Source organism: Vicugna pacos, chromosome 9, assembly GCF_048564905.1.
Source record: "Vicugna pacos chromosome 9, VicPac4, whole genome shotgun sequence".
In the NCBI taxonomy this organism is placed as follows: domain Eukaryota; kingdom Metazoa; phylum Chordata; class Mammalia; order Artiodactyla; family Camelidae; genus Vicugna; species Vicugna pacos.
In genome coordinates, this window is record NC_132995.1 from 17,421,763 (window position 1) to 17,447,892 (window position 26,130).

General features: G+C 40.8%; 1 protein-coding gene across 1 annotated transcript in view; it reads left to right on the forward strand.

Annotated features, from left to right (window-relative positions):
• Positions 1-26,130, forward strand: part of CEP89 (centrosomal protein 89) — a 67,436-nt gene that overhangs the window by 27,919 nt on the left and 13,387 nt on the right. The window contains exons 8-17 of the mRNA XM_006212209.4: positions 978-1,196; positions 2,364-2,506; positions 9,050-9,100; positions 9,266-9,349; positions 11,756-11,859; positions 12,378-12,493; positions 14,524-14,704; positions 21,452-21,619; positions 22,200-22,341; positions 25,797-25,886. Of these exons, the coding sequence (XP_006212271.2) occupies positions 978-1,196; positions 2,364-2,506; positions 9,050-9,100; positions 9,266-9,349; positions 11,756-11,859; positions 12,378-12,493; positions 14,524-14,704; positions 21,452-21,619; positions 22,200-22,341; positions 25,797-25,886 (1,298 nt within the window). The remainder of the gene's footprint in view (positions 1-977; positions 1,197-2,363; positions 2,507-9,049; positions 9,101-9,265; positions 9,350-11,755; positions 11,860-12,377; positions 12,494-14,523; positions 14,705-21,451; positions 21,620-22,199; positions 22,342-25,796; positions 25,887-26,130) is intronic.

A 26,130-nucleotide genomic window follows, 5' to 3' on the forward strand; every position in this document is an offset into this window, starting at 1 on the left:
GTGGAATTACTCATTTCTTAGGCTTTCGTGTTCCAGGGGTTGGCTATATGTGCATAGCGGTCAGGGGAGGCTGTCTGGAGCCACCAGTGCTCCCGCCCCATCTGCCACAAGCTCTGCTTCTGTCCCCACCTCCACTCAGAGGCGCTCCGGCCGGGGGCCCACTGTGGTCCTCACCCCTCTTGCTCTCTGAGCGTACCTCCCTGTGGAACATCGCTCTCTGCTGTCCTCCAGTCTGTCTTACTACTCCTTCCAACGATCCCTTGTGGCCTCTGGTTTTCTTCTCACCCTGGTGCCTTCAGCTTCACCCACGGGCTGGTGGCTCCTCAGTCCCTCCGGGTGAGGCTGCCTTCGGAGCTTTGGGCCCTGAGCACCCCTTCCCCTGCTGCCCTTGTGCTCCTGGTCTGGCTAGATGTCTTCCAAACCACAGATCTTGGTGCTTATCCTTGATCTGCCCCTCCCTCACTGTCCACACCCAGTTAGCTGTTGAGCCCTGCTGAGTTTTTGCCCCTGAATCCTTCTCTCGTGTCTCTTCTTCGCCATCCTCTCACTCTGGGAGCGTCAGGACTCCTGCCTCTAGGCTAGGCCTCCTTCCTATCACTTTCCTCACTGCTGGCCTGAGGGATTCATCTGAGAGTAGAGCCTCTTCCTTTCTGTACTTCTGTCTAAAAGTCTTTCTGGCTCCTGCTGGCCTGCAGGACAGAACCTGCACTCTGCATATTACCGTATGCAAGGGCCTCCGTCGGCTCCTGCCCCGCTCTGTCACCCTCGTCGGGTTGCCCACTGTCATCTTAACAGACCGCAGACTCTTTGCTGTATAGGCCATGTTCTTTGCAGGACCCAAAGAACATAGCATGAGGCCTGACATAAAGAAGTTGCTCACATGGTTTTTGAAATTAAGTCTCCTGTAATTTTCATGGAAAGTTGTAAATATCAATTACTATTTTAAAATCTTTTTTTTTTTTCCTGTGACTTTTTAGATATAACTGGTAGAACACGTCAAAGATGTATGGAAATAACCGAAGAAAAGTTCGAGGAATTAAAAGAAGAAAATTTGCATCTAAACAATGCAAATCAAACCCTTACTCTCGAACTTCACATACTAAAACGAACAATGAAAGAACTACAGTTAAAGCTTAAACGGACGGAAAAAGAAAATGGAAAGCTGAAAGAGGCTGAGAAAGCAACCTCTCAGGAAGGTGGGGACAACTACACAGCTCTTCTATTAAAGGAACAAACAGGAATTCAAATTTTCTTATTTATTTTGAAAGTTAATATTTTATGTTATAATATTTGTTGATATTAATATTATTGAGATTTTGTTGATATTTAAAGTCTTTTATTAATATCCATATTCTTGTTGAAATTTGATTTCATCTCCTATATCATTATTATTCTAGTGAAGGAATTCCAATACTTCTTTTGTTTCTTGATGCTTAGCATAGTATTTTACACATATTTCATATCAGCTTTTATCCCCATAAGCAGCATATAATAGTGCCTCTTTCACCACATATTTACCAATCATGAGGATTGTATTTTCCTTGCTAATTTGATAGGCAAAAATAAAAAAGAGAGAGAGAGAAGAATCCTATTTTAATTTAATTTGTATTTAGTTTATTATTGATTAGATTGAATTTTTTTCATTATCTTTGCAGATCATATTCTTTCTCTTTCTTGCTTCAAATTGAGATGCTTTGATCTTTTCTCTTGATTTGCAGGAGCTCTTTATATATTAAGGATTTTAGCCCTTTGTCATGTACGTAATATTTTCTCAGTTTGTTGATAATTCAGCTAAATATATAAGACATTTTTTGTTATGAGCTATGCCCTTTGTTCAAATTCTTTTTAATGCTAAGTTTATATAAATATTCACTGATGTTACTTCTCTGTACGTTGAAAGATGTTGTGTTTTCTTTATGCTGACCCTGAATATTTCTTGTCTTAGGCACATTTCTAGATACTTAATTTGTGCCGTTACTTTGTGGTATCTATTTTCTGTCATGTTTTCTAATAGGACGTTACTATTGTGTAGGAAAGTTATTAGTTCTAATAAATTCTCCATTTATTTTATGTACTTCAAGCACATACTTGTATATCATCTGAAACAGTGACTTTTCTTTTCAATCTAAAACTTTTATCTTACCTTAATTGTACATGCAATAACTTCCACAAACTTCCAAAATGCTGTTGACTATTCGGGGTTAAAATCTTCATAACTTTTACTCATTTTTATCTATATATCTGTCATTCACTGCCTCTATGGGCTTAAAAGGAAAAGAAGGACAGACAATCAGCAATTTATATAAAAATCGTGATAAATTTGATGAAAGTTCGTATTGATAATATTAACTTTTTTTCAATAGGTGCTACACCTGAGTTACATTATCTGAGAAAACAAGCTCAGGAACTGGTGGATGAAAATGATGCATTGAAAATGACTGTGCATCGTTTGAATGTAGAGCTGAGTAGATATCAAACAAAATTCAGGCATTTATCCAAGGAAGAGGTAATGTTTCTTATTAAGAAAAATCAATTTTCTGATATTTTATCCTTTACTGTTGAATTGGTTTCCAATTCTGAAGGGTTCATATTTATTATAATTCGGTATAACAAAAGATACATCCAAAGTACAGTCTTTCTGTGGACCTTTCTATGTTCTCCCTCCCTCCCTCCCTTTCTCAAAACAAAAGCAATAAAAACTCTTTGTGAAAAAAAATCAGGACAGACGTATATAAAGTAAAGGAGTAAAAGTCCATGTTGGCTGCTCCATCCTTAGTCTTTTCCCTCAAGGTTATAGCTATTATTTATCAGTGCACAAACCTTGAAATGAAAGCAGACTAATTTTTATAGGCCCCCAAATGACCTAGCTCTTACAGCCAGTGGAGCTTGTATTCATGAATTCCACAGGACTATAGCAAAGAAAGAAGCAGTTTTTAATCAGGCATAGGCGCACCCTTTGTGGCTATCCACCTGGGCTCAGTGCAGAGGGAGCAGGCAAAAACGCCTGTCTCCTACTTTGTTCCTGGAAGGGACTTGACTGCATACTTTCCTAGATGCTGCCTGAAGGTCTGGCTTCTAGTCAGCCTGCATCTAGGTGCTGAACGTGATCCTGTCCTTTGGGACACTGATGGTTTTGGGTACTCCCCCAACTACTGGAAGCCACTGAGAATGAAGACAGCAGCTTGGACAATCACAGAAGTTTGAGAGGCAACCAGGAGCTTGGGCCGGGCTGACTGATGAGGGTCATCTCCTATACAAGACCACCCACTCTGTCAAGACTGGGAGAAGTGGCTGTTTTCTCCAACACAGAGAGTCAAAGAAAATGAAAAAAAGGGAGTATGTTCTAAAGAAGAGAACAAGATAAATTTCCAGAAACCAATCTTAATGAAATGCAAATAAATGATTTACTCAATAGAGAGTTTAAAATAATGGTCATAAGTGTGATCAGCAAGGTCAGAAGAGCATGAACAAAATGAGAATTTCAACAAAGAGACAGAAAATATTGAATAGTGCCAAACAGAAATCATAGAGCAGAAGAATACAATAATTGAACTGAAAAATTCAAGGGGTTCAACAGCAGACTAGAGCAAGCAGAAGGAAGGATCAGTGAACTTGAAGACAAGGCAGTGGAATTCATCCAAACAGAAGAGTAAAAAAAAAAAAGAATGAGAGAAAGTAAAGCTAGCTTAAGGAATACCATCAAGTGGGTAACGGGAGTCCCAGAAGAAAGAGAGAGAATGGGGGCAAAAAACCCATTTAAAGAAATAATGCTGAAAACTTCTCTAACCTGGGAAAAGAAATAGACATTTAGATCCAGAAAGCCCAGAGGGTTCTAAATAAGATGAATCCAAAGACACCTATATCAAAACATTATAATTAAATTGTCAAAAATTAAAACGAGAGAATTTTAAAAGCAGCAAGAGAAAAACAACTTGTTACACACAGGAAAACCTTCATATGATCATCAGCAGATTTTTCAGCAGAAACTTCGTAGACCAGAAGGGAGTGGCAAATATATTCAAAGTGCTAAAAGGAAAAAGACCGAAAAACATAAAACAAACTGCCAACTAAGAATATACTATCTCGCAAAGTTGTCCTTCAGAATTGAAGCAGAGATAGGGAGTCTGCAGGACATGCAAAAGCAGAAGTTAATTACCACCAGACCAGCCTTACAAGGAATATTAAAGGGCTTTCTTTAAGCTAAAACAAAAGGGCACTAATTAGTAACAGGAAAACATGAAATTATAAATTTTACTGGCAAGGGTAAAATATATAGTAAAATTCAAGATAATCTAGTTTTGTAAAGTTGATAGGTTAATCACTTATAAACCTTCTAGTATGAAGGTTAAAAGACAAAAATAGTAAAAATATAACTACAATAATTTGTTAGTTAATACACAAAATGAAAAGATGTAAATTGCTCCATCACAAACTTAAAACATGGGGGGAGAGAAAAAATGTGGTTTTGGAATTCATTTGAACTTTAAGTTATCAAGTTAAAATAGATTGTTATAAGTTGTTTTATGTGAGCCTCATGGTACCACAAAGCAAAAACCTCTAGTAGATGCAGTAAAAATAAAGGAATCCAAACATACCTCCAAAGAACAATCATCAAATCACAACTGAAGAGAGCAGGAGAAGAAAGGAAGCAGAGGAATTACAGAAAGCCAGAAAAAAACGAGCAAAATGGTAACAAGTCCATACCTACTTTAAGTACTTTAAGTATAAATGGACTAATATTCTTCAATCAAAAGACATAGAATGGCTGAATGGATTAAAAAGCAAGGCCCATTCATGTGCTGCTTACAAGAGGAAGACACTTCTAAACTCATTTTACAAGACCAGCATTACCCTGATGCCAAAACCAGACAAGAATGCTCCAAGAAAAGAAAATTGCAGGCCAGTATCCCCGAGGAACAGAGATACAGAAGTCCTCAACAAAATATTAGTAAACCGAATAAAGCAGTACAGATGGCCCTCGAACAGCACAGGTTTGAACTGCCTGGGTCCACTTATATGTGGATTTTTTTTCCAATAAATGCGTACAATACTACACAATCTGCAGAGCTGAAGCGTAGATGTGGAGAGCTGGCTACAGGACTTGAGCATCTGCAGATTTTAGTATCCATGGCGGGTCCTAGAACCAATCCCTTACAGATACTGAGGGACAACTGTACATGAAAAGGGTTCAGCACCATGATCAAGTGCTGTTTATTCCTGGGATGCAGGAATGGTTCAGATCCACAAATTAGTCAATATGATGCACCACATTAAGAAAATGAAGAGTGAAAATGGTATGATTGTCTCCATAGATGCAGAAAAAGCATTTGACAAAAATTCAACATACTGTTATGACAAAAGCTCTCGACAGACTAGGTGTAGAAGGAACATACCTTAACATGATGAAGGCCAGATATGACAAGCCCGTCATCCAACACCGTACTCAAAGATGAAAAGCTGAAAGCTTCAGGGGTAACACAATGATGCCCACTCTCACCACTTTTATTCAATATTTCTCCAAAGAAGATACACTGATGGCCAGCAGGTATATGAAAAGTTGCTCAGCGTCACTAGTCATCAGGAAAATGCAAATTAAAACCACAGTGAGATATCACCTCATACCTGTTAGCATGTCTTTTATCGAAAGATAGAGATAACAGATTCTGGAAAGGGTGCAGGAAAAAAGGGAACCCTTGTACACTGTTGATGGGACTGTAAGTTGCTGCAGCCACTATGGAAAACAGTATGGAGATTTCTCAAGAAATTAAAAGGAAAACTACCATACCATTCAGCAGTCCCACTTCTGGATATATATCTAAAGGAAACAAAATCAGTATCTTGAAGAGATGTCTGTATTCCCATGTTCACTGCAGCATTATTTACAATAGCCAATGAAAACAAGTGTGTGTCGGTAGATGAATGGATAAAGAAAATGTGATTATGTCATGTTATATATGTGTATATATATATATATATATAAATAATATAATAAAATGTGACATATAAGCATGCAGTGGAATACTACTCAGCCTTAAAGAAGGCAACTCTGCCATTTGCAGCAGCATGGATGAACATGGAGGGCATCGTTCTAAGTGAAGTAAGCCAGATAAAGATGGACAATACTGCTTGGTATCACTTCTATGTGGAATCTACAAAAAAGAAGTTGAACTCATAGAAGCAGAGAGTAGAATGGTGATTGCCATGGGCTAGGGTCTGGGGGCAACAGGGGGAAGCAGATCAGAGGGTACAAACTTTCAGTTATAAGATGAATAAGATCTGACGACCTAATGTATAACTTGGTGACTATGGTTAATAATACTGTATTGTATAATTGAAACTTGCTAAGAGAGTAGAACTTCAGTGTTCTGTCCACTGAAACAGGAAATATGTGAGGTGAGGGCTGTGTCATTGACTTGGTGGTGTGACTCCTTTCACAATGTATGTGTACATAAAGAGGAGAAAGCAGGCTAGGTTTTACTCGAGAAGGATTGCAGAATTCAATTTGACAAACGCACTGAGAAAATCACTGAGTCAGGTGTTGTGAGGAGCCAGCAGCTCAGGTCTGTGCCCTAGAGAGTCACGTGTGTGATGGGTGTATGCGGGCTGGTGGCGGGGGTGGGGTTGTCAGGATGCGCAGCTGACTGGTCCCTACTGGGATCAAAGGGAGAAGCCAGGTGCGTACAGTGTTCTCAAGGGGCTCCTGGGAGTTCAGAGCAGCTCTGTGGGCTTCTGTCTTTCTTCTTGAAGTAGGACTTCATTTAAAATTTTTTCACAGTAGCTTTGAGATATAATTCACATACCATCCAATTCACCCACGTAAAGTGTGCAATTCAGTGACTTTTAGTGTATTCACAGAATTGTACAAGTATCACCACAATCCATCTAAGAGCATTTTCATCACAACAAGAAATCTCATACCTGTTAGCAGTCCCTCTCCACCACCCACATTGGCCCCGGCAGACCACTAATCTCCTTTATGTCTCTGTGGATTTGCCTATTCTGAACATTTCATATAAATGGAATCACACAATATGTGGTCTTTTGTGACTGACTTCTTTTACTTAACATGATGTTAACTTTTTAACAAAAACATTAAAGTTCTTGGGGTCCTATGAGCCAAAACAGGCTTCCTAGGCCAGGGCCTTCTGCAGGGCTGTGGACAAATCAGCTCTCTTTAATTAATTAATTAATTTAACCTCTCTTCTTTTTTTGAAGTACAGTCAATTACTATGTGTCAATTTATTTAGAATAGAAGGAGAGGTAAAGAATTTCACAGACAAGCAAAAACTAAAAGAATTCAGCAATGCTAAACCTATGCTAAAAGAAATATTGAAAGTTCTACTCTAAATAGAAAAATAAATTTAAAAAAAAATCAGAATAGTTCTCTTTAAAAAGGCTATATGACAGGCCCAGTGACAGTCCACTGCCCCTCCGCCCGGCAGAGTGCGCACACCCTTCTCCCTGTGCAGCTGCACATCTCTGTGACTGTCTTCCCCGGTCCCTCCAGCCAGAGGTGCTGTCTCTCTGCATCTGTGGCAGACTTGTTTGTACCCCTCTTAAGGCACCTTCTACCTTGTACTGTGTGTGTGTGTGTTATGTTGACTTCTGTGAGAGGATTTATCTGTGTTGAACCATGAAGTCCTTGCAAACAACGATTGCGCTGTGACGTCCCCAGTGACGTAGTAAGCGTTCAGTGTTTGCTCAGTGAATCATGGGGTGGGGAATGCATTAGAACATTTTTGTGGAATAGGAAATTATTCCCTCAGGGCCAGAAGCTAAGAAATTACTGTTGTGAGATTTGTGCTCTTACTGTAAGCAACTAGAAAACTGGACGGAATATGTAATACAGCTGTTTACAGATGTCAGGCAGCAGGCAGCTCGGTGATGTTGGAGAGGAGGAAGGAAACAAGCCTTCTGCTCACCTTGCTTTCTGCTTGGGGGCACATCGTCTCGCAGTGCTGGCTGGAGCAGCCCCAGCAGGAGAGCTGTCTCACTGAGTTGAGAAGACTTTCAGTTTCAGAAACAGAGACAAGATTGGCGGGGCAGTAATACCAGAAAGGAAGGAGCTATGGAGAGAAAGAGCTACCTGAGTCTCCAAGGAGTTCCTTGCAGTTTTTTGTTGAATGCTAATCTGCACACGTATAGGATGAAACTCAGAGGTCAGGCAGAAAACGAGTTCAGAGAGCTGTGAGCTAAATAGTCAGCACCAGGAGATCTTTGGGTTTTTACCAGCCACAGTGCAGAGACCTTGCTGAACCCTGAGGCCTTGAGTAAACAGCCCAGAAGGACCAGGCCTTAGCGGTATCGCTAAACCAGCCTTTCAGTAAAGACCCACCTTCACCAGGGTAAAAAGATAAGCCTCAAAAGCATCAAGCTGATCCGTGAGTAGCAAAAGAAGAAAACAAAAGACTTTAAAAGAAGACAACAAAACCCAGACAGCATAACATTGGAAAAGTTTTATTGGCATCCAATAAAAAATTACTAGATACGTCCCAGATTTTAAATACTGAAAGTTTTGACAACTCAATGCAAAGTGTAATCCTGGATTGGATTCTTTTTTTTTTTTTAATTTTTGGGGGGAGATACTTAGGTTTATGTATTTATTTTTAATGGAGGTACTGGGGATTGAACCCAGGACCTCGTACATGCTCGGCAGGCACTCTATCACTGAGCTAAACCCTGCTCCCCTTAATTGGATTCTTGATCAGAAAAGGACATCAGTGGGAAAATAGGCAAAATTCACATACAGTCTGTAGATTAGAATATAGCATTGCATCAGTCTTGAGCTCCTGATTTTTATGATGGTTCAGTGGTTAAGTTAGGGAATGTTTTTCTTTTTAAGAAATGTACAGTGACATATTTAGAGGAAAAGGAGCGTTATATCTGCAAATTACTCAAACATTTCAGAAAAAAATTTTTTCATATGTAAATATACATACATATCAATGCATAGATAGCTGATATCTGGTCTAGATGAAGAATATCTTAGGCTGGAAATTTCAGAGGAAGTGTAGTTTAATTTGTCTTCACTGTTGTGTTTTGTTCTTAGAGTTTAAATATTGAAGGCCTCCCATCCAAGGGCCCTACACCACCCTGGTTGGTAAGTGAAAGTTATTTAAGTTCAGGCCCATATTTTCTGGGCTGTAATTGAATAGCTATATTTAAGTCCATTCCAAATTAAGTATATTTTCTTTCCTTTTAGAAGACGTGCTGATTGTATTTAGACATAGAAAGATAGTAATGTTGTCTATTCCATTGTGTTCAGTTGGATATAAAGTACCTGTGCCCCTTGTTGCTGGCCTATGAAGACAGGATGAAGGAGAAGGATGAGCTCAATGCCAGCCTTCAGGTAGGTTGGCAAAGGTCTCAGAAGGACAAGGTTTATCAAAAAGAAGACAGATTCTAACTCGGAAGCAACATTTTGCTTGGAAAGATAGGTATACCCAGCATCTAGCAGGTGCCCAAGTGTTTGTTAAAGAAAGGCAAGGAGGAAGGAAGGAAGGCGTGTAGCGGGGTGGGGGTGGGGAGAAGGAAAGAAGGAGGGAAGGAAGGAGGAAAGGAAGGGAGACAGGAGGCAGGCGGGAGTGATGGGTGGAGCAGGAGGGCTGGGTGGGGGTTAGATGGGAGAGGTTTGGAGGGAGGGACTGGGCAGGGCTGCATTGGAGGCTGTGGTCTCCCAGACAGGCAGCCCCACGTGGACTAGGATCTTGGGGTGCAGAGAAGGCAGCAGTGGGGGCACTCCTCCTGGTACTGTGCAGCTGCAAATAGCGCCGGTAAAAGGGATGTTTGGGCAGACAGGGGAGGAAGAGGAGCAGGTGTTTTAGGCCGACTTAAATGCTTCTTTATTCTATGAAGAGCTGGTCCCAGGGAGTCCAGTTACTGAGCTGTTGGTATGGCGAGAAAGCGAGGGTTTCATTCGTTTCTGCCTTGTTCACCACTCTTTCATGGCAGTGGCCGCTGGAGCAGAGCTCCTTCTGATCATACAGGAACCCAAGGCTGTGCAGGCGTTGTAGAGATGTCCCATGGCTTTCTGTGCTACCCACCTCTGACTACGTTCCTTATTTAAGCAGCCAAAGGGATCTCAGGGGAGAAGTGTTGGTTTTTCTGGGATCCCTGGCTGGAAGGATGTGTTAAGAGTCACCTAGCCTGTTCCTGTAATGCTGTCCCATGTATACGGCCCACATAATGCAGACTTGAGCCTCCTCTTCCAGACTTTCTATTGGACACAATTTTTTTAAGAGGGTGAATTAATCTTATACTAATCGGTTAAATATCAAACCAAATAATAAAAATACTTATTTAGCGTTCCTTCTAAAATAGAGTTCAGGAATCATTTTCTGTAAATGTTTACTTAGTGACTGTCTTAGGCTCTGGGAGCCACGCAGGCTCTGTTTGCAGATACTCAGCTTTGCCTCTACAGCATGAAAGCGGCCGTAGACCAGAGGTAAACGAATAGGCCTGGCCTATTTCAGTAAAACTTCATTCAGAAAACAGGCCACTGGCCCCCAGGTGTTCGTTTGCCTGACCCCTGTTCTGAGAAAGAGCCAGTGGACTGCCAGCAACTGGGGAGTGCGTCCAGGCAGGAGGGCAAGAGAAAGAGCAGTTGCCTGGCTTTGTTGCTTTCAGTTAGACAGGAACGAGCCTAAGTGTCCGATAGCTGGGTGGAGAATACTTAGAAGCACCCCAGAATAAATCCTGGCGCCTGAGATCCTCACCGAAAGGCAGCACGGGGCGCTGGAACTGGCCAGGGGCTAGCTGAGGAAAGCCGTGATGGAGGAGACCCAGCACAGACTATTGGGAGTTGGAAACAGACCGAGAACGGTCCTCACATGGGGCTAGTGAGCGATGAAGCCATCCTGACCGATGGCTTTAAGTAAGGGGGCTTTCTCGTGATGGTAACAGGGCAAGTCTGCTGGCATCATGAAATTTTGCTAAAAAGCTATTAACATTTGATTTTAGTCACAGCAACAGCAGGGGGGCGGGTAGAGCTCAAGGGTAGAGCGCGTGCTTAGCATGCATGAGTTTTGCCGAAATGTCAGCCCCCGTCCCTGACGAGCCAAATAACTCAAAGACCGGGTCTTGGAGCTTAGAGGAAAAGAGTCAGCTTTATTGCTTTGCCGGGCAGAGGGAACCCACAGCAGGCTGATGCCTTCAAAACTGTGAACCCCCCTTGGGGATGGGGTGGGGTGGTTACAGTCATAGCTTAGGCAATCAACAGAATCATTTATCTTGTCACAAGATTTCTTGGCGTCGGGACATCCTCAGGCAGTAGTTACATAGAGACTGGTAGTTGTAACTTTTCCAGTCTTTTCATCTCGTAAACACCTGTGGTGTGTTTCTCCTTTTTGACAAATTAGCCTGTTTTGCAGGGTTACGGCTCCGTGACCTTCTTCCTGGAGAACGACTCAGAAGCCAAACATGGTTATAAATTTTAATTGCCAGAGTAAAGTAAAAACAGTGAAATCAATAACTTTAGCTTTAACAATGGGCCTGGGGCTGGGGGCAGTGTCCGACCAGTCGGGTTTGCTGACTGTGCTAAGAGCAGGCGGTAAGCATAAAGCCGAGAATTTGTTAGCCTATGTGCAGCCATTTTATTATTTCTCCTTCATGAGGTCCTGGGTTCAATCCCCAGTATCTCCTCTAAAAATAAATAAACTTAAAAATAAACCTAGTTACCCCTCCTCAAGAATAAGAACAAAGAAATACAGGTATGAGTATAATGTGTGTGTTACAATTTGTATAAATTTTATTTTAGGAGGAAATGGGAACGTTTAGGATGCGAGTCCAGGAAGTGGTGAAAGAAAATGAAGAATTGCACCAACAGTTAAATAAGAGTAGCCGTGTCACCAGTGAGGAATGGCAAGTGGTGTTGTGCTTCTGGTATTTTGCTAATTAAAAAAAAAAAAAGATACTAGAATAAACTTTATTAAATTATCAACTATATCTGTATTTTAACTAAAAAATTTTGAGAGCGTTTCTAAGAAATTACTACGTGCAGTGAAAAAAATCTACTAAATTATTCTAAACTTGCATTTGAAAGATTACTTTAAAAATTCTAGGGGGGATGGTTATAGCTCAGTGGTAGAGCGCATGCCTAGCATGCACGAGGTTCTGGGTTCAATCCCCAGCCCCTCCATTTGAAATTTTACATTTTAAGAAGTTACTGAGGCAGTTGACAATTCAAACTTCATTACTGTCCTTTACCCCAGTTTAGTGGAAATGGCCAGATTTACTGTGTTAATAACATGTTTAATATTAAAACATGTCCAGATACTTACTACCTGCAACACATCAAGTGCTTTCTTTTAGACTCGGGAGTGTCTCTGTAATCATTCAGCACCCGAATGGCAGTATTTAATTTTGTAAATCACTTGTAGGCATCAGCTTCAGACTCAAGCAGGACTGGTTTTAGAGGAAAACAAGTTGTTGTTAGAGCAGTTGGAGATTCAGCAAAAGAAAGCCAAGGACACCCACCGGGAGCGTCTCCAGGAAGGTGAGCGATCTTCCTTGTGAGTGATGGCGAGGCTGTGATGTCGTTTGTGTGTCATTTTACACCAGCACCCCACTCACATTGGAAAGGAGAAGTCATGTTTTTTAAAATGGACCCTTCTAGTGAGGGAGTGTGTAGCTCACTTGGTAGAGCACATGCTTAGCATGCACGAGGTTGGGGGTTCAATCCCCAGTACCTCTATTAAGTAAGTAAATAAATAAACCTGATTACCTCCCTCTCAAAAAAAAAAATGTATGCTTCTTAACTAAAATGCAGCTGTTTACGTTACAGCATACCCCGGCCAATGCCTGTGATGCACTGACTGCTTTCTCTTAGACTCCAAAGTATCTCTCTAATTATTCTATCATTTGTAGGTGACAGCTTTAGAGTCAGCAGAACGGGGTTCGGAGGAACCAGTGTGCCATATAAGTGGGAAAAATCAGGGCTGGGGAGAGGATATAGCTCTGGTAGAATGTGCTTAGCATGCACGAGGTCCTGGATTCAATCCCCAGTAGCTCCATTAAATACATAAATACCTAGTTACAGGACCCCCCCAAAGGTGGGAAAAAATCATGTGAGATGAAGAGTTGAAACAACACAAGGACATGTTCCTGAAAACATGTTGAATGAGTAAGTAAGTGGGGACCATTTGCTCTCTACACAGTCTCTCTGTGCCCTTCCTTCAGCGCTGCTGGCGCTGTCCTAGGTTAAATCTCCATCAGTTACTTGCTGTGAGTGCCCCCTCTCTCCACGTGTTCCTCCCTGTCCCTAGCAGCCTCATGGCATACGACAGTGGACTTCGGAGTGGCCAGATTGAGTCATTTCTTCCACTGTGATTAAAACCAAAACTTGCAAAAGATAGTGGCATTTTTTTCCTTTGGCTTCCGTGATTTTTCTTTTCTGATGAAGAACAGTATTGGACAGGAGGCCAGAACACCAGCTGTCCCATGTGAGCCGGTGTCACCCCCTCCTTTCTGTCTCCCCCACAGCCCCTGTTATTTAATGGCCCCCCTTTCCGCACGGCAGAGGAGCTCACTACCAGCCTCCACTGTTGCTGAAGCAGCGCTCGTGCTTGGCTTGTTTCTGAGCCAGGTCGTGTCTGCAGTGAGAGCACCTCTCAGTCCAGCAGGAGTGTCCTCCCGCGGGACTCCCCCGCAGACCGTGCAGGCACCGGAGTCGTCGCCTTTCCCCTGGCACTGTTTAGGGTTGAAGAGGGGGAGAAAGTTGCTGTGTCTCTGTCTTTGTTTTCAAGATGAGAGATGACAGGGTAATTAACTTCGTATTTACTGAGCTTAATCTTCTCAAACCCAGCAGATCTAAACAGGTAGGATGATTCTTCTGGTCATGTGGGGCAGGGCCATCCTTTCGGTCTGGATGATTCAGACAGCTGTCCGTGCTGTTTTCCCATTTCCCAGAAACAGCTCTTCATTTTGATCAACTACATGTTTTTACAGAGTAGGAGGATTTAAGAGTTCCATGCGATAATACTTTTAAGTGCTCATTTCAGCCAATACCTGAGAATTATCTTAATATTACATACTTCTGTGTCACTTAGGATGAAAATGTTTATGATTTTCTTTCACTACAGAACGTCGAAGAAAAACTTAATGAAGAAAAGGGAGAAAAATAAATTCTGTCCTTAGTTGGGCTATATTTGATGTCCTTAAGAATCTAGAAAATCTTGCATTGTTAGGGGCAGCATCATGATACGTACTCGCACACCTGTGTGTGACATGGCTTCAGTCTTTGGAAAGTCAGTTCCATGAAGACTGAAATCACGTCTTGTTAAATATCATATATTTAACAGTAATATCAACATGTTGAACCCCAGTAAGAAAGTATACATTTAATGAATACTTAATATAGTGGCAGTAATTTCTAAGTAAAAATTCTTTGGTATTAATTTCCAAATCTCCAATAGATTTTTTAAAGGTCATTTTTTATAAACTGGCTCTCATTAGTATTAGTAATCAGTAACCATGCATTATTAAGTCTTCTGTACCAAGTCTTTGTCCATCTCTTTTGTTTTTCAGTTTCTAAACTGACTAAACAACTAATGCTCCTGGAGAGTAAAACACAGAGCCAAGAAAATGAGCTCGCTGCAAATAAGGAGCAGCTGGAGCTCTTACATACCGAATGCCAGGAACTGAAAACGTGCTTGGATGGCAAAGTTGCAATGGACGTTCACACTTCAATTGTAAATGAGTTAAAAAGGTGCGGGTGTAATATCTTTCCAAGTGTTAATGCATCACCATGCATGTTATTGAAGGCAGGTAGAGAGAGGTTGCTCCATCTTTTCTGAGTCACTGAGCCTCACCAGCACAGGTGTCCACAGCTGAGAATGGTAAATATTTTATCCAAGTAGAGCATGGCTGTCCTCAAGGGCTGTGGTCTGCACTTTGCGTGTATGTATGGGATTTTTTTTCCCTACTGTTCCGCCCTTTCTTGTTTCTAGAACCAAAGTAATAGAGCTGGAAATCTGGATATCCAGTCATAGAGACCTGATTAAATGAAAGGATAGAACCATAAAGTGAAATACAATGCAGCCATTAAACATGATGTCACACAAGGCTGTTTTTGACATTGGAAAATTGCTACAATAGATTTGTAAGTGAAGAGATTGGGTTACAAAACAGTATGTACCGAATGATTGCAGTTTTATTTAAAAAGAAAAAAGATGTGTGTGTGTGCGCGTGTGCGCACGCGTGTGTGCGTGTGTGTGTGTTTGCGTGCACGCACGCATGTGTGTGCGTGTGTGTGTGTATGTGTATGTGTATTAGATTGACCAACCATCCCAGTTTGCATGGGACTGAGGGGTTTCTAAGGATGTAGGACTTTTTAGTGTCAACTGAGATTACTGGGATGAGATGCTCTCTCTTGTGTGTATGTCTGTCTGTGTCTGTATGTGTATAATTATATGTATATGTATATAGAATGACTTCCAGTATAAAATTAGAAGAATGGAAAAATATTAATAGAAATTATCTTTGGTGGGTGATATTATGAGTATCAGTGTTCTCCAGAGAAACAACCAATAGGATATATGTAAGATGTGTGTGTGTGTGTGTGTGTGTATTTGGAGACAGAGAGAGAGAGATTTATTTTAAGAAATTGGCTCATGCAGTTGTGGCGGCTAGCAAATCCAGAATCTGTAGTTCAGGCCAACTGGCTGGAAACTGAAACTATGTTATAGTCTTAAGGCCAAATTCCTTCTTTGGGAAACCTCAGTTTTTGCTCACAAGGCCTTCAACTGCTTGGATGAGGCCCACCCACTCTATCAAGGGTCATCTCTCTTACTTAAAGCCACCTGACTGTAGATGTCAGTCACATCTACAAAGTACCTTCACAGTGACATCTAACTAGTATTTGACAACAACTGGGCACACAGACTAGCCGAATTGACCCATAAAACTAACCATCCTCATGAGTAATTTAAATTTTCTTTGTTTTTTTTTCCCCTACTTTCCAAATGTTCGAAGTGTAAAATGCACATTACTTTTGTAATATGGAGGAAGTAGTTTTTAAAATGGTGAGGCTTTCAGCGCAAGATGGCTGACACGGGAGAATAAATGAGTTAGTGTGTATGAAGGGCTTAGCCTGGTGCTTCAGTAAATGTTGACGATTATAGTGACTGGAGGCCAGTGTTTTGACTATCCTGTTAACATGCTATCTGGGCTAGAGCTGTACTTTACTTTCCTATTCCAGTAGAAGAAAAAATGTTTTCGAAATCATGTTCACCCTTATGATTTTATTTTCCTCAAACACCCCCTCCTGTGGCTGATTTTTTTTGGTGGATGTTTCATAACCACATATCCTAACAGCCCCCTCCACGTAAGTACAAAAGGTATGAAAAATTTCCAGAGGAAGCCACTAATTGGCAATGGAAGTGAAGGCAAGGGGAGGTGTGGTCATTCGGTCACTGAAGAAACACACATTTGACCAAGTCTCTTTTAAGTGGAAATTGGTTCAGGAGTGTAGTGGTAAATAGATAAAAAACAAAAAAAACAAAAACAAGTTTCTTCTGTATAGCACAGGGAACTATATTCAATAGCTTGTAATAACCTATCATGAAACAGAATATATATATATATGTGTATAACTGAATCACTGTCCTGTACGCTAGAAACTAACACAACATTGTAAATTGACTATATTTCAATTTAAAAAAACACCATGGGGAGAAAATACAATCATTAAATTAAAAAAAAATTTTAATTATGACTAGAATTTTTTAAAACTCAGTAGGAAGGGCTGAAAGATAAATTTGTGGATTTGCCTAGAACATAAGGTGACAAACAGCTGGAAATGGAGAGAAAAGGTAATAGATGGAAGACCCATCCAAGACATCCAGCCTCAGATCATCAGGAATCTCAGAAAGAGAGATTAAAGAAAGTGGAAAGGAAGACATTAACAGTTGAAGGGCATTTCCAGATATCTGAAGACCTTGACTGAAAGGACCCATAGAACCCAGTGTGTGAATGAAGAAGTCCCACACTTAGATACATCCTCATGAAATATCAGCCCGCCAAGAATGACAAGACAGTCCCATCATCCACAGATGTGTAGAAAGCTGGGACCCCAAAGGGCTGCATCCTCAGGTCAGGTGACCCAGAGGTAACCAGCCCTCAGTCCTCTATAGAGGAATTTAAAAATACATGGAATTAAAATGCACAACAGTAACAGCATATAATCAGGGAGGGGGTAAATGGAATCGGTGTTATAAAGTCTTCATGTCATTCAGAAGAGAATACAGGCATTGATTAATATTATAGTTTGAAAATATGCATGATGAAATTTCTGGGGAACAGAATGTGTTTAACTTCCAAACTAGTATAGGGAAAGAAAGAATGATTCAAATAAAAAATCCAATAGAGGGCAAGAAAAGGCAGAACAAGTAGGGAAATAGGAAGCACAAAATAAAATGTTAGATTTGATAGCAAATCTATCAGGAATGGGGAAAGTGAATAGAGAAGTTCGTCACTCCCTGGTCCTGGAGGAGGCCATGCGGGAAGTCAAGGCAGGGTGCCGGCAGAGAGAACAGGTTGTCCCCAATTCAAGTTAGTGTTAGTAACTCCACTACTAGAATTCACAGTAGGCATTGGCTGAGGGGTCAAAATATCATGCTTCGCTGTTTTGATGTGTGCAGTATTGGAATGAACACCAGAATTAAAATTCAGCAGGACCTGGGGCACGAGCCTTTAATAGAGCTCATTGAGGGGGAGCTTTTGGGTTCCCGGGCTGAGGCCAGATTGGTCAATTAAAGCCCAAAAAAACCGGATTTTGGTAAGCTTCGGGGGTGTCTTATCTAAGGGGCGCATGAGGGGAGGGCCCTGGGAGGTGAGGGAGGATGCTGTCACAGTGGTCATTGAGGGTGTCACATCAGGAACGTACATTGACCCGTGACTCCACTGGCTGTTACCTGGGGCCTGCGCTCCAGAGTGGGGCTAGTGTCAGGTCAAGGCCCCTGCAGGCCACTTGGCCACACAAAGTGGATACCAAGGCAGTGGTATCACAGAGTAGTTTAGATAAACTCTTAACAGCAACTCTGTGTTGTCTTTAAGACATACATCTGAAGCATAAGTGCACAGAAAGTCAAAAGTAAAAGGGCAGGAAAAGCTCTACTACTCAAACACAAACCAAAAGAAAGGTGGTAAATTATACTAGTATCTGACAGGATAAATGTTAAGGTAAAAAACTCTACTTAACAAAGGAGATCAGTTCATAGAGATAAAAGGTTCAATCCATCAAGCACATGTTTAAATTCTTATGTACCTAAAAATAAGTTCATGTGAATATCCTTGGAAATTTAGATGAGGTAGTCACATTCCTTGAAAAATATAACTTGTCCAAACTTACTCAAAAAGAAAAAGAATACCTGAATATTCCTTTAATCATTAAAGAAATTGAATCCAAAGATCTTCCCTTGAAGGAAGCTACAGTTAAATATCTTCACAACAGAGCTCTGAAAATATTCAGGAGGAAATAATTCCAGTCTTACATAAACCCTTCTAAAGAACAGAGGAAGAGTTAATGCTCTCTCTTTTCAAGAGGTCAGTATAACCTTGATACCAGAACCCAGAAATGATAATATAAGAAAGGAAAATTACGTTTCCTTTTCACTCATGAATCTAGATGTAAAAACTCTAAAGAAATGTATTAGGAATAGTTGTGAACTTCCTTAATGGTTCTGTTAAAAAACAAAACTACAGTAAATTTACTGTTAGTCTTCGTGTTAAAATGTTGCAAGCTTTCCTCCTGAGACTGGAAACAGTACAAAGATGCCCTCTTACACCATTCCTAGACTAATTGATAACAGTGCACGTGACAAGAAAAGTGAAAGTGATAGGTTTGGGAAGAAAGAAATAGTAGTGTCATTATTCATAGAGGATATAATTCCATATGTAGAAATCATTAGAAATAATTATGGATTTTAGCAAAGTTGGTAGGAACAAAAGCAATTTATAAAAATTAATTGTGTTTCTTGGTAGGAACAAATATGTAGAAAATGATATTATGGGAAAGCACCACCACACACACACACCCAAAAAAAGGAAAGAAAGGAGAAAGAGAACTATTTACAAAGCCCCACAAATAGAAAGGAGTAGGAAGATTCACAGTACTTGTATTGGAAAAATCATAAAACTTTATTGATAATTTTACTGGGTAAAGAATTCTAAGTTGACAGGTTTTTGGTTTTGGAGGTTTTTCCCCGTTTAAAGGTGTTCTCTGTAGCCTTCTGCCTTGCATTGTGCCTAATGAAAACCTGCTCTTAACATCTTTGTTCCTCTGAACATTGACATGTCTTTTCTCTCAGGCTTCTGATAATTTTTGTCACTGATTTTCAGCAATTTAGTCAGGATGTACCTTGGTTTGGTTTCTTTATGTTTATTCAGCTTGAGGTTGATTGAGCTTCTTGGGGCTGTGGGTTTATATTTTTCATCAAATTTGGAAATAGTTTAGCTGTTATTTCTTCAATATTCTTTTCTATTTTTCCTTCTGTCACCACTCTTTGTGGGACACTTGATACTGTCCCTTCGGCCTCAGATGTTCTGTTCATTTCTTTTTCCTACTCTTGTTTTTCTCTGTTCTTCAGTTGGGCGTTTTATATTGCTTGTCTTCAAGTTCACCGTTGTTTTCTTCTATGGCATCTAATCTGTTTTTATTCTCATCCAGCGCGTTGTCTACCTCTTCCATTTGTTTTTTCCATCTCTAGAAGATCCAGCTGAGTCTTTTTTATATTTTCTATTTCTCTCCTCATCGTACTGTTTTCTTCTGCTTCCTTGAACATATGGACTATATGACATCATCTTTCTGACTTCTGGGCCTGTTATTTTTTTTCTCTTGATCATGGGACCTATTTTATGGCTTATTCCCAGTCTTGATTAGGTATTGAATATTGCAGATTTTGTGTTGTTGGCTGCTAGATTTAGTACATTGCTTTAAATAGTGTTAAATTTTGTTCTTACGTTACTTAGACAGTAGTTGGATTCTTTCAAAGCTTGCTTTTGTTAAACAGGGTAGACCCAAAGCACCCTTTAGTCAGGGATGGTTTAGCCCCACTACAAAGGCAATAACACCCTTCTAAGGATGATCTCCGGTGTCCCTTATATTACAAGGTCTTTCCACTCTGGCTGGTGGGCTTGTGCACTACTCCCGGGTCTTTGTGAACGTCAGGAATCGTTCTGCCTACTCGTTCCTAATGGTTCTTTCTTCAGCCTCAGGTAGTTTCTTCTCACACACGTACAGATCAGCTGTCAACTAGAGACTTGTGGTGCCCTGCCCAAAGATCTCCAGAGCCTTTTCTCTCCATGAAACTCCCTCCTCTCTGCCCACAATTTCTAGCTGCCTTGGCCTTCCTGATGTCTGCTCTCTGACTCCTCAACTCAGCAAATCTGCTGAGTTTGGGTTTCCCTCCCTGTTCCACAGCCTGGCAGTGAGCTGGAGCAGTTGTGGAACTCACCCTGTTCCTTCCTCCTCACAGGGATCACAGTCCTGCACTGCCTGTTGTCCAAAGTCTGAAAGCTGTTGCTTCTTACATTTTGCCTGGTTTTTTAGCTGAATAAATCTGGCCTCTGTTATTCTGTATTGGCTGGAAACAGAAAAAAAAAATCTCTGTTTTCAACTTTCTTTTTTAACTTTTTATCATAAATCCAGCTTAGCGTGTCCAAAAAGATAATAGTTAAATTGTTTTTCAGTGAAAGAAGTGAATTCTGGTCTTTATACATTTTTCAGTTACAAATTAACCTTAAAATCATATGTTGTGTATTGCTGCTGCACATGACAAGTGTCAGCTCCTACCACATGCTTCTCTTCCTGCAAATTTGACACCACCCCACTGCTGTTCAACAGAACAAGTTCACTCATCTCAGACTGCCCTGATGGCACAGCAATGTTAAATTGCTACAAAAGTTTTGAAGCCATCCTCTCAATTTCTGTACTTATCTTGTGGACAAGTATCAAACAGCTGGAGACTGACACCCATCTGAGGACCACACTTTGAGTAGCCCTGTCCTAGAGAATCCTGCAAATATGTGTGCAGAATATAGCCCAGGTGACTGTCAGCAGGAAAATGAGTGCATAGCATTTGGTATTACTGATAACAATGAAATATTCTGTAGTCACACAGAAAGATGGGTGAGTCTTGGAGGCATAATGACACTAAAGTATATACAGTCCCGTTGGGTACCTGTTATGCATCTTTGTTCCGTTTACATATGGTTCCAATATCGGCAAATTAAACTAAGCTTGTAGCGATGCACAGATAGGTAATGACGCTATCAAGATGATTAAAGAGAGAACTGTGTTCAATATCTTGTGATAACCTTTACTGGAAAAGAATATGAAAACGAATGTATGTATGTATATGCATGGCTATCTGTCACTGCCCGGCAGTGGCTGCCTCATTTAACCTCAGTGTGCCAGATACAGACTTGACAGACTTGTGATATTTTTGTCTGTCAGCCAGTTGCAGAAGGAAGAAGAGAAAGAAAATGCTGAGATGGAAGAGCTGATGGAGAAGTTGGCGGTCCTGCAAATGCAGAAAAAGAGCCTGCTGTTAGAGAAGACCAATCTGACAGCTGAAAACAAGGCGCTGGAAGCTGAACTCGAAAAGGCACAGAAATTAAATAGGTGTTCTATATTTTCTCTTAAGCTGGAATTTTTGTTTTTGGTCGCTAAAAAATTGAGTATTCTATTCCATTTTATTTATCTTTTCTTTTTCTAATATTGGTTATAAAATGGAAAGGGATAATCAAGCTTACCGCATATCTAAATATAAAATATTACCAGCATGAACCGACGTTATCGTTCAATTATGGTTGATAGTCATAATGATGACTGAAAGTTCCAGAAGTTCTTTACTAAGTATTTCCCAAAAGTCTAATCCAGGGATGACTGAATTCCTTTTTCAAAAATATCTCTTACAGAACATGTGCCAAAAAATTAACAGAATAATATGTAATGGCCTGTTAATTGTGTAAGCATTTTGTGATCCCCTATTTACTTACTTAGTTTGGAGTCAGTAATTATGCTTCCTTTAAAATTAAATTCAGTTACCTTTTCTCACCTTGAAACTTGATAGAAGATTTAGGTTGCTGAAGAATACACTTAAATGCTAGCATCCCTGCTCTTTTATAACACAGATATTCGCTATGCCCTAGCCATTTAGGCTAATGAGATTTTCATTCCATCATTTGGGGGAACTCTCTAGGAGATCTCAAAAGAAAATTAGTATCCTCAAAAAGCAAGTGGAAAAAGCCATGGAGAATGAAATGTCTGCTCACCAGTACCTGGCAAATCTTATTGGCCTAGCAGAGAACGTAACCCAGGAACGTGACAATCTCGTGTGTTTGGTAAGTTTCCTCAGTTACTTCAATTACACTGCAGGTTAATATGCAAACATAATTTTAAGAGGCTTTTTTTTTTAACAAAGGTATCCAAAGCTTCATCTTTTAAAATTTCAACTGCAAATTTTCAAATTCTGCCAACTTTTATTTTTCAACCAGGGAGAAAAACATTTTTGAAAGGCAAATGACCCAAACTTTTAAATAACTGGCAAATGGCATTTTACAAGGTAAACTGACAGAATCAGTCCATGTAACAAGAACAGTAGTCATCAGGCGTCTCTTACATACACAGATGCATCTTCATGTTCCCTCTTTAAAGCTATTTTAACATAGTCCCTGTTTGAAGATGAAACGTAAAAATCCTAGACCAGTTGAACAAAGTTTATCCTAATGACACAGCTTAAAAGGCACAAAGAGGCAGCTGCGGTTTCTAGTAGCACCGGTCCCGAGGAAGGGAACCGAGCCAGTTATTGGGGGCCCTAGACAGTGGAGCACTGCCCAGCCAGCAGGAGGGGTGCCGTGGCCGTGATTCTGGCATCTCCACGTTGACTTCAAAAGATGTCTTCAGCAGACTGTGCAGTGAAAGAAGACAGGTGCCAGACCAAGCTATATATGTATTGAAAAAAGTCTGGTAGAATTTACCACAAAATGTAACAGTGAATTAGATCACTGTCTCTCCAAATGGTAGAATTACTGGCAATTAAAAAAAAAATCTTAGAAAAAATTAAATTAAAAAAAAGAAAACAAATCTTTTTGCTTAGCCTGCATTTTATGATTTTTTTCTCCTTTGAATGCATATTGTTTGTGTACATTTAAAGATGTTTATGTAAGGAATGTTTCAAATCTCTGGTGGTATAGGATCTGAAGTAATAATTCAATGGATGTCATCCCAAATAGACCGGCTGACTTCCCGTGAGTCAGAAATCAGGCAACTTGGAAGTAACTCCGCTCTCCTCCAGGGCGGATGAGGGGTGGAGAGGCTGTCAGGATGTGTCACAGGCTTAGTCCCATCTGTTAGAAATGGTCATAGGCTTTTAGCCTTTGTTTATGTAAGGGGAGACATAAATAGGACATGGCTCTTAGGGGAAAATGCTGATCTTCACTTGTAACAAAAGAAATACTAATGGTGGGGGGAGGGTATATCTCAGTGGTAGAGCGTGTGCTTAGCATGCACGAGGTCCTGGGTTCAATCTCCAGTCCCTCCATATAAATAAATAAATACCTAATTACCTAACCCCCCCCAAAAAAGAAATACTAATTAAGCCAGTCTGTTCTGTACTTCTATTAGAATATTTTATATGTATATATATATATTTTTTTTTATTATTATTATTATAGTTCCTTCTAGGAGTGTGGTAAGCCTGGTTATACATTCCTAGTGATTTTTGAGTCCCCGAGTCTTTTAGAAGCAATCTGACTTTGACATGGCATGGTGGGAGCCTTAAAAGCATGCCAACCTACTGAATCAGTGGTCCCCTCCTGAGAGGTCACTGTCCCAGCCCAAGTGCTGAACTCTCTGGCATTTTCTGTAGCAGCACTGAGCACCCATTTCCCCTTCTGCTGTGCCTCCTGAGATTGCCCAGTGGAATATCAAGAGGGCAGAGCAGAAGCTTGTTGAAAAACGGACAGTGCCAAACCAACCCATTCATCTAGCAAACATTCTTGGGTACCTGGCCTCCATGTGTCAAGGCCATCTTGTTAGCAGGGCCAGACATGCAGGGTCCCCAGGATACAGGCCCTGTACCTCCTACCTGGGCCAAAGAGCAGACTAGGTTTCCATGATGAAGGTGAGCGCCTCCCCAACCCTTAAACGGTCTCCCTTAGGCCCACCCCTCATACTTGTGGCCCAGGATGGAAATACAAGTGGAGGCCATATACTGCTTATCCGAGTACTTAAAAGTTGCAGATTAAGCCAACAGACTATTAATGAAATATCTTCTGTCCTCCCGCCTTGCTCGTTGTTATTATGGCCTGAAAGCCACGCTCGGATTTAGAATCCTCAGACCCCTCAGACGTGGGAGGAGCTGCTCTCAACCCACCCAGGGTTCACCCGTCATAAGGGACCTTGGTATACACTCAGACATGCCGTCCCCTTGGTCCTGCAGGCTCCTTGCCCATGGAAGCCCGAAGGCCAGCCTCTCAAGCTGGGGTTCAGGGGTAGGACTGGCAGCCTCTGCCCTTTCCTGTGACTGTTGGCCGTGCACCCCCACCTTACCCTGCCCTGGTCTCCTGGGCCTTGTGAGGGCCCCTTATATCTTAATTTGTTGATACTGGCCTCTTCATTTCTAATCCCACCTTTTGGGTGGGTTTCCATGTGACTTGTGGGAAGTTTAACTCTCTGGATCTTAGTTTCGCTTTCTTGAAAATCACTTGTCACTACTAATTCTACCTTGGAAGGAATGCTCATCTTTCCTTTTTTTTTTTTTTAACATTTTTTATTGATTTATAATCATTTTACAATGTTGTGTCAAATTCCAGTGTTCAGCACAATTTTTCAGTCATTCATGGACATATACACACTCATTGTCACATTTTTTTCTCTGTGATTTATCATAACATTTTGTGTATATTTCCCTGTGCTATACAGTGTAATCTTGTTTATCTATTCTACGATTTTGAAATCCCAGTCTATCCCTTCCCACCCTCTACCCCCCTGGTAACCACAAGTCTGTATTCTCTGTCCATGAGTCTGTTTCTGTCCTGTATTTATGCTTTGCTTTTGTTTGTTTGTTTGTTTGTTTGTTTTTGTTTTTGTTTTTTAGATTCCACATATGAGCGATCTCATATGGTATTTTTCTTTCTCTTTCTGGCTTACTTCACTTAGAATGACATTCTCTAGGAGCATCCATGTTGCTGCAAATGGCATTATGTTGTCAGTTCCTTTTTTTTTTTAATTTCACGATTTGAAATAGTTAATTTATAGTGCATAGCAGTTCATGTCCCATGTATTAATCTAAATCATTCAGCTTCCGTGACATCCCTCTTGGATCTCCTGCCTTTTACGTTTGGTTTGGAGAATGGCACTGCTCGTTCATAAGTTATCCCTAATTTTGTTAATTATTCAAATAGTCAAGTTAGAAGCTTATTTGCATCTTGCCATTTAACTTATTCCTTGGATATGATTGAAGGAATGACGTCTTCCCCAAGAACAGAGACGTGTCCTGGAAGCTCACATTCCCCTTGTTTGAGGGGTTCAGTTCTTCCATTTGTGCCCAGGAGGGCGCCCAGCCTGCTGTTCCCAGTTCCTGCCCGCCTCAGCTGTTCGCCCAAGTTCTGCCCGCAGCCCTCACACCGTGGGTGGGAATCCAGACGTGGGGGGTGCGAGGGGCATCGGGCCAGGACAAGTGGCAGAATGGAGATTACTTGTGAATGGTAATACTCTTTACGGAAGAATTTTTTATTATTTTAATTTTTCTGTTAAACTGAGAGCCCGTTGTTTTTCTTTTCGCTTTACCCCATAGGCTAAATGTTTAGAAAGTGAGAAGAATGGCGTTCTCAACAAAATCTTCAAAGACAATATTCGCTTGGGAAGGTTGCAGGAAAGAGTCAAGGTAAGCAAGCGGTCGTAGCCTTAGAGATTCCACTGTCAAATGGGAACGGAGGCTTCCTGGGGTCAGATTTCCGTGTTTAAGGAAATACTTCATTTTGCTTGGGTGTAACCCTGCTCATCCTCAGAGTAGAGCAGCGTGGGTTTCTCGGGCAGAAATAGCACCTGTCCACTCATTAAATGATCTTTGGTTCACCCGCACAGTAAGGTGATGCACAGCTACTTTTTAAAGAAAAGACATGGAAAAA